Genomic DNA, 9,530 nt, shown 5'->3' with positions numbered 1-9,530 from the left:
CCGCTGAAAAGGCTGCAAAAGCAGCAGAAGCGGCCAAGGCCGCTGCGGCAAACCTATCAGAGGGTAATCAGATCACCCCAGAAGCATTCGCCCATATGCAAGAACAGATAAAAACCTTAACCCAAGGGTTACAGACCGCGAGGCAAGAAAACGCAAACTTACGAAAACAAATCTCCGAGTCAAGTATATCCCGAGATTGCAAAATAGTCGCCATAAAGACGACGTGGACTTGGAGGAAGGCGAATACAGTGAAAAGGAAAGCCAAAACCAAAGAAAGTATGGTAATCCACCCCTAGAGAAATCGCCTCATGAGCAAGGGATGATACTCAAGATGCAAAACCAGATCGAAGGATTAATGAAGCATGTCAAAGCACAAACCCCTGCCACGGTAGAGGAGTTGGTGCAAAACACGGATTCACCTTTCACACCTGAAGTTATGAGATGCCCTCTTCCAAGGAAGTTTAAGATGCCCCAATTGGAAACATTCAATGGTTCTACGGACCCGTTGGATCATCTTGAGACATATAAGTCCTTGATGCACTTACAAGCAATGCCAGATGAGGTAATGTGTCGGGCATTCCCAGTTACCCTCAAGGGAAGTGCCCAAGCATGGTTCAACAAGCTCCCACCTTCAACAAGCTCCCACCAGGAAGTATACGTAGCTTCAAAGAGCTTAGCACAAGCTTTGTAAGTTACTTCATTGCTGGTCAACGCTACGGCAAACCAGCAACGCATCTCTTGACAGTAAAACATAGAAGATGGGAATCATTACGAGAATACACCGCAAGGTTTAATAAAGAGGTGGTCCAAATAGATGAAGCTGACTACAACGCGAGCATAACTGCGTATATTGCTGGGTTGTATTCAGGGCAATTCCTATATCTTGTATCTTAAGAGCCACCAAAAACCATGGCAGAGCTCATGCTCAAAGCTCAGAAGCACATGAACGCAGAAGAGGCTGTCTATGCAAGGCGTACACGTGATGGTTTCGATCCCCAAGCAGGACCATCACAGATTGGCGAATTCTCCCTAACAGACAAAAGAAGGAAAGAAGCTGTCCGCAAGACAGGGGAGAACCTAGGAATAAAAAAGAGGACTCAAGATTATCCCCAAAGAGAGGATCGGCTGGAGGACCTCCCCAAGGAAAATACAAATAGTTTACCCCGCTCATAGCCACGGCAGAGCAAATCCTCAGCAATCTACAAGACGATCCAGACCTCAAGTGGCCAGGAAAGCTGAGATTCGATCCTAGCAGGAGAGCTAAGGATAAATACTGTAGGTTTCATAAAGACCACGGGCATAATACAGATGATTGCATTGACTTGAAACAACAGATCGAGGATCTAATTCAAAGAGGGAGACTTTAGCGTTTCATAACAAAGAAACACCAGAAGCAAACCAGAAAGGAAGACACAAGCAAAGAGCGAAGGGATGGTGCTGCACCCCGGTTCGGCCCCATTGGAGAGATTAAGGTCATCCATGGGGGATTTGCCGGAGGTGGAGAGTCCAGCCATGCAAGAAAGGCCCACCTTAGAAAATTGCGAACGGAGGAATATTTGAAGGTCAACACAATTGACCGCCCAAGTAAGATCCAGAAAAAAGAGGAAATACCCATAATTTTCTCAGAAGAAGATCTCAAAGGGATCCAGATCCCCCATGATGACCCTCTGGTCATAACCATTGTCATAGCAAACTACCTCACACGAAGAGTATTGATCGACAGCGGAAGTTCAGCCAATATACTCTACCTTCATGCATATGACCAGTTAAAGGTCGGACGAAAAAGGCTAAGGCCTATGGCGTCACCACTATTTGGATTTGCAGGTACGCCTGTTTAGCCAGCTGGTCAGATAGCACTACCAATTACTATGGGAGAGGAGAAAAGTCAGATTACGCGTATGATTGATTTCATAGTAGTCGACTGTCCCTCAGCATATAATGCAATCCTAGGAAGGACGACTTTGAACAAGATTGAGGCAATAATCTCCACTTACCATTTGATGATAAAATTCCCAACATTAGAAGGAGTTGCCTGTATCAGAGGAGATCAGAAAGCAGCACGGGAATGCTACGTTACTTCACTCAGAGGAGCTAACATTACCATGAATATAGAGAGTCTCGACACTCGAGATGAAGAGAAACTCCAACATGGAGAACCCGTGGAAGAGCTTATAGAAGAACTTCTAGAGCCACGACAATCAGGAAAGACAGTAAGGATTGGAACAGGATTGAGTACGACTGCAAAATCAGAGCTGCTGCAATTCCTAAGAAAGAATAAAGACGTTTTTGCGTGGTCCCATGAAGACATCCTGGAATTGACCCAAGGGCATATCTCACAAGCTGAATGTTGACCCCACTGTACGTCCAGTTAAGCAGAAGAAAAGAGCCATTGCTCCAGAACGAAATGAGGCGGCAGCCAAGGAGGTAGATAAGCTCATTCAAGCGGAGTCCATCCGTGAAGTTCTTTATCCCGACTGGTTGGCCAACGTGGTCATGGTGAAGAATGCTAATGGCAAATGGAGAATGTGTGTAGATTTCACCGACCTCAATAAAGCGTGTCCCAAGGATAGCTTTCCCCTCCCCAAAATTGACTCTTTGGCAGATTCGACTGCTGGACATGAGCTTCTTAGCTTTATGGATGCATTTTCAGGATATAATCAAATCCAAATGCACGAAGGAGATCAAGAAAAAACCTCATTTATCACTGATAGGGGATTATATTGCTACAAAGTAATGCCCTTCGGTCTTAAGAATGCAGGGGCGACATACCAGAGGTTGGTCAACAGAATGTTTAAGCAACAAATCGGACCCAATGTAGAAGTATATGTATTTGACATGCTGGTTCAAAGTGCTAAGGCACATAACCATGTTGATGATCTAGAAGAAACCTTCCAGGTTCTCAAAAAATACCGAATGAAGCTCAACTCAACAAAATGTGCTTTTGGAATCTCGTTAGGGAAGTTCTTAAGTTTCATGGTGTCTCAGAGAGGGATCGAGGCAAATCCAGAAAAGATTCAGGCTATACTCGCCATGCGTTCACCGCGGAATATAAAGGAGGTCCAAAAGCTCACAGGACTAGTTGCAGCTTTGAGCAGGTTTATTTCACGAGCAAGTGACAAGTGTCAAACATTCTTTAAGGTTTTGAAAAAGGCCTTTGAATGGACAACCACGAAGGAAATAGCTTTTACCCAACTGAAGGAGTATTTGGTATCACCACCATTGCTGAGTAGGACTCAGGATGGAGAGAATCTATTCCTGTACTTAGCTGTCTCCCCTCAAGCCGTCAGCACGGTTTTGGTTCGGGAAGAGCAGGGAACCCAACTCCCAGTATATTATACCAGCAAGGCACTACGAGGAGCTGAGTTAAGATACCCTAGAGTTGAAAAAATAGACTTTGCAATGGTAATAACAGCCAGAAGGCTACGACCATACTTCCAAGCTCATCCAATCAAAGTGTTAACGGACCAACCGCTTCAAAGAATTCTCCACTCCCCGGAGACGTTAGGCCGACTAATTCAGTGGTCAATAGAGCTTGGCGAATTTGATATAGAATATAAACCTCGAATTGCCATCAAGGCATAGGTATTGGCAAATTTCCTTGCAGAATACACATATCCAGAGCCGGAGGAGCTCCCCAAAGAAGAACCCAAACCTTGGGTCCTTCAAGTTGACGGATCAACAACTAAAGATGCAAGCGGAGCAGGCTTAATTCTAACATCCCCGAAAGGACAACGCCTTAGCTACGCGCTTAGGTTTGAGTTCAAAACAACCAACAATGAAGCCGAATACGAAGCCCTAGTGGTTGGATTGGAGCTGGCAAGTGCCGTTGGAGCTAGCCATGTGCTGGCCAAAAGCGATTCACAACTAGTTGTGGGACAAATCCTCGGGGAATACACCGTCAAGGAAGAGATCATGCAAAAGTATGTGGATAAAGTAAAGGCTCAAGTTGCGAAATTGCAAAGCTTCAATATTGTCAGAATCCTAAGGGAGGAAAACGATGAAGCAGATTATTTGGCAAAGCTGGCCACGGCTAAGGAGGACGCTATTCCACGGAATACACCTGTAAGATACTTAGAGTTGCCAAGTATCATCTCCCCAGATATAGAAGTTCAGGCCATCAATTACAGTGACTCATGGACTGGTCCCATTGTTGACTACATAACTAATGGGACACTACCAAGAGATAAGGTCAAAGCAAGGCAGCTCAAGATCAGAGCTGCAAAGTACTTGATGATGGGAGATGTGCTATATAGAAGGAGTTTTTCATTACCTTACCTGAGGTGTCTCACCACAATGGAGTCTATGCAAGCTATGGAAGAGGTCCACCAAGGAATATGTGGGGATCACTAAGGTGGCCGCATGCTAGCTTACAAACTCCTCAGGTTAGTGTACTACTGGCCCAGCATGTAAAAGGATTGCAACTCTATGGTACAAAAATGTGAAAAATGTCAATGCTTTGCAAATATCATTCATGGATCACCTACGGTTTTAACCCCAATGAAAGGACCTTGGCCATTCGCCCAATGGGGGTTAGACCTGATTGGCCCGCTTCCCATGGCTGCGGGCCAGGTCCAGTATGCTATAATAGCTGTGGATTACTTCACAAAGTGGGTTGAAGCTAAGGCACTGGCCACAATCACAGCGGAGGTTACCACTGACTTCTTATGGAAGTTAATTATTAGCCGTTTTGGATTGCCATGAGTAATCGTTACGGATCGGGGGAAACAATTTAACAATGCTCAGTTTAAAGCAAACTGTATTTCTAAAGGAATACATGTGCATTATGCCTCTAAAGCTCATCCAAAAGCTAATGGGCAGGTCGAAGTTACGAATTGAACCATCAAAAAGGGGATTAAGAAGAGGCTGCGAGAGGCCAAAGGAACCTGGTCGGACGAACTTTATAATGTGCTATGGGCATATCGAACAACACACCGAACTGCAACTGGAGAAACACCATATTCTCTTGCATTTGGGGCAGAAGCAGTAGTCCCCATTGAAGTGGAACTCCTCAACTACAGGACTGCAAGCATCGACCACCAAGAAAACCAGGAGGATCTTAGGGCTGAGCTAGATCTCTTGGAAGAAATAAGGGAAACAACAATGGCCAAAATAGCCGTTTACCAGCAGAGGATGGTCAAGTACCATAAAGCACAAGTTAGGCCAAGAAGCTTTCGTACTAGTGATTTAGTTCTACGGAAAGTAGATCCCACTGGGAAGAAAGTGGGCAAGCTCGGCCCAAATTGGGAAGGCCCCTATCAGGTCCTACACCATGTCAAAGCTGGTGCATACAGGCTCGCAACCCTAAGGGGAAAAGAACTACCGAACTCATGGAACGCAGAGCATTTCAAGAAATACTACAAGTAGGTGCTTACAATGGAAGTATATTTTTGCTTTTTAGTTTCGCTTCTGTTTTTAGGAGACTTTCAGTTTTCAATAAGTCTTTAGTAGCAAAGATGTTTTTAGGACCACGTGTTTTACTTATGAGTCTGTGAGGCCAATAAAAATCCCCACGAGGGACAATTGTTTGCTTTTCCTCCTAAATGCATGACTAGAAAAGAGAAGCAGAAAGCAGAAAAATAAAACTCAAATTTTATTAATAAATCCACACCCTAAGGGGTGTGGATAGCTTTTTACATAAAAACTTCATGGGTAAACCCACAAAGTTACAGCCTAAACACTATATCCCTCCCTTGGAGGGGAGGGAATAGGAGGGGCCGGCTGCCCTCGGAAAGCTTCCAACTGGTCCCAGTTGGCTATCAGCACCATGCGGACCGTCTTCTCCATGACAGAAATAGATTCTGCCATGGCTTCCATCTTTGAAGACAGCCCATCAATGGCTGCATTTAGACTCTGCAGCTCTTGACGCAAGTCAGAGGTTTGCTCTTCGTTCGCCATCACAAAATGAGAATTGATTATGAAGTGAAGAGTAACCTCTGAAATTCGTCAGTATTTATAGCAAAATATGGGTGGTTCGTTAACCGCTTGCTGAACCAATTAGCACGATCATAATCAAAGCTGTGGGTAAAATCGCCATTCTAAAACTGCTTAGAATAATGGGAAGTTACACATCCGATTACCTCGGGTAGTTTAAACGACGACTTTCAAATCTAAGCAACAAATTTAAAACCCCAAGGGCCAATTTGGTGTGTTATTAATTAGACGTAGCACAGCTATGCAAAATGAAGAGCTCAGGAAAAATATCCAAGCTCATAGACGTAGCACAGCTATGCAAAATGAAGAGCTCAGGAAAAATATCCAAGCTATGCAAAATGAAGAGCTCGAGAAAAATATCCAAGCTCATAGATGTAGCACAGCTATGCAAAATGAAGAGCTCAGGAAAAATATCCAAGCTCATAGACGTAGCACAGCTATGCAAAATGAAGAGCTCAGGAAAAATATCCAAGCTCATAGACGTAGCATAGCTATGCAAAATGAAGAGCTCAGGAATACTATCCAAGCTCATAGACGTAGCACAGCTATGCAAAATGAAGAGCTCAGGGACGTAGCACAGCTATGCAAAATGAAGAGCTCAGGAATAATATCCAAGCTCATAGACGTAGCACAGCTATGCAAAATGAAAAGCTCAGGAATAATATCCAAGCTTATAGACGTAGCACAGTTATGCAAAATGAAGAGCTCAGGAATAATATCCAAGCTCATAGATGTAGCACAGCTATACACTCCACAAAACTACGATTCCCCCAATGAATACCCACGGGAAAATCTAACAAGCGTCTCCATTGTTTGGACCCAAACGATGAACACACTTAGGGGAGTAAGACGTAGTATATCTATACAACAAACAGACAGAATTCAAAGAATTCAAAAGCAAAAATTTGCAAAAGCAATGCACAAAGACCATATGGAATTGCCATAACACAAAATGAAAGTATTCTTTCATTTTGTCTACACCTGTCATCCAAAACAGCCTCTGATAGGCTCCAAAAATGATCTCACTAGGATCATCACCAACAACCATCAAGTTAAGAGCTAAGGCCAAACCTAACGGCCACTTCTAAAGAAACACAGTCAAAATACGAAAGTATTAAAAAGTGTTTAGTTACAGACCCAAATGAATTTAAAGTTTCAAAGTCCCAAGGTAGGACTGTCAATAGCCTGCCCATCACCAGATGATGGGCCAGGAGGTGTTACCGTTGAAATTGGAGATTCGATGGGAAGAGAGACTTTCTCTAGAGATTGAACAAGGGATACAATTCCTGAACTCGGAGTGGATGTGTCTTTAGACGCTGCATCATCGCCTTCCTCTTCCTCCCTTCGTCCCCCGTCAAAGCTAGAGGGCCCCTCTTCATCATCAACTTCAAATTTGGAAAAATCCAAATCTGGAAAAGCTAAGGCTGCCCGGCTCCTCATGGCTTCAAACCCATCAAAATATTGCTGAGTTATGTCCTGACGGTATTTAGGGGACTACAGGAAGAGTTAAATGGCTTCCCTTCGAGCATTCTTCACCTTCTCAAGCATCCCTTGGCTCATAACCCTGTACTTCTCCATCTCCACGTCCCATTCAAAAATCTTCTGCTCCAAACTTCGAGCAGCTGCCACGGCAGTATCTCTCTCCACCTCCAGCTCTTTCTTGAACTTCAAAGCAACGTCTCTCTCGGTGGTAGCCTTCTGAAGCTCGGCAGTCATCGAGGCGCCTTGTTTTGTAAGTTTAAAGTTGGCCTCCATAAGGGTAACAACCTGCTTGCCCAAGCTATGGCTCTAAGAAGTAAGATATCGACCACGGGCTGCAGCCTGCCAGAACAGACAAAGAGTCAGAAAAGAAAAGTAACAGATCATAAAATGATAAGCCAGAGAAAAAGAGCATACCATGGCTAATTCAACTAACATTTGCTCCCCAACCTCTTGAAGAGACATCTCCCCCATCAATTTTTTATCAGTCCTGTAAAGCAACTCATAGGCATGCTTAAGAGCTTCCTGACGGTCACCCAAAATGGAAGGACCAACAGAGACCTTCGACTTCTTTGCAGAAGGAGTACTTCCCACTACTGTACTCTTCGCTTTTCTCTTTAAATTCTCAACATCTTCATTGACAGCTTGCTCAACTGCCAAGTCAGGAGCAGGATTGACAAAGAGGTCAGCATCCAAGAAACTTTCGACATTTAGCTCTTTCTGAAGACGAGAGCTTTTTCTTTTCGGAGCTACGACCCCGGGCGACTGCCTGGCCCTCTCAGCTTTCAATTGGGCCAGTAGGGCTTTGTCCATCTTGGGTGCCATCTCTTTGCCTTCACCTTCTTCTTCTGAAAAGAAAAGAAATAAAAACAATATGAAAATCAGCTAGAGGCACAATAGCAAACCAAAATAGAACTTACCTCTAGAGAGTGCTAAGGCCTCACGAGTAGTCTCTGGGCCCAACAAATATGCGGCCAACGACTCTGGAGTCACAAGCAATTCCCAACTGTGAACTGAGTAGTCCCTGGCTTGCTGAAGCTCTACTTCCAGAGAAGGGCTCAAGGGAAATGAGACTCTAGCTGCCAAAATAAAAACAATCGTGAATATATAGATTAATTTGTAAGGACAATGAGTTATAGAAAGGCAGTGGCTTACAATTTGTAATGGGAATTCCCCATCTACTGGGAATCCGAGGAGTACATGTCCCAATCTCCCAATTAGGAAGCTCCCAACCATCACCACCAATAAAAAAGAATTTATCTTTCCAATTTTTACTCACAGTGGGAAGCTCTGTGACTAGCTCCCCTCCACCAGGCCACTTCGCAAAATAGAACCACCCAGAGCCTCCGGGGGCTTCTTTAACGAAAAACTGGTTCAAGAAAGGCCCTTTCGTCAAAGAAATCTGTCTGTTAGACATTGCTCCCCACAACGTGGCACAGCCTATCAAGAGGCGCCAAGAATTGGGAACAACCTGGCCAGGTGCCAATCCAAGAAAACTCAGAATATCCCTCACTACGGTGGGTAGAGGCAGATGCAAACCCCCTTCTAAGGAACCAACGTAAAGGCAAGTCCCTATCTCGACAAAAGAACAGGCTCGTTCTAACCCAGAGGGTTTCCTAAGGGAAACGGATTTTGGAATAGAATATCTAACCCTGAGAGCAGCTAACTCTTCGTTAGTAATGGTGGAGGGAATGTTAGAGGCAGAGAAGGCGGGGATCCTACGGGAACCCCTTGACGAAGGAGCAGGGGGCGAAGGATGTCTGACACAGCTAGACTGACCCATGTCAGGCGAAGCCCTAATACTACTACGACGATGCATCGAGACCTCTTCTTCTACGGTCGACTCTTCAGCGCTAAGAATCGACGAAAAATTAATGAAACCTTTCGCCATTAGGGTTCTGACAGCAAACTGTGGGTACAAAGAAGCAGATAGATAAAAGAGGTCGCGAAAAACCCTATTCTGAAGAACAAGGGAGTAAGGCGCAAAATCCTCTATGATTAGAGAATGCAAATTAATGCAGGAAAAACCAATCAACCTAGCACAGATAAACTCCCTAGGAATGACCCGCGTCGGGTCAGTAATTTCTATAGTAGAAGGAGGATCCAGCGTTGTAGGGAGG

The 9,530-nt window shown here is 44.5% G+C and overlaps 1 protein-coding gene across 1 annotated transcript; it reads left to right on the top strand.

Moving 5' to 3' along the window:
* The first annotated feature begins 909 nt into the window (after window positions 1–909).
* Window positions 910–4,350, top strand: LOC131306874 (uncharacterized). Its single transcript, XM_058333303.1, has 5 exons — window positions 910–1,056; window positions 1,383–1,824; window positions 1,933–2,210; window positions 2,326–3,402; window positions 3,583–4,350. The coding sequence occupies exons 1-5, from the start codon at window positions 910–912 to the stop codon at window positions 4,348–4,350; spliced, it is 2,712 nt and encodes a 903-aa protein (XP_058189286.1).
* Window positions 4,351–9,530: the final 5,180 nt, after the last annotated feature.

The sequence above is a fragment of the Rhododendron vialii genome, chromosome 11a, assembly GCF_030253575.1.
Source record: "Rhododendron vialii isolate Sample 1 chromosome 11a, ASM3025357v1".
NCBI lineage: Eukaryota > Viridiplantae > Streptophyta > Magnoliopsida > Ericales > Ericaceae > Rhododendron > Rhododendron vialii.
This window is presented reverse-complemented; position numbering and strand designations above follow the sequence as displayed.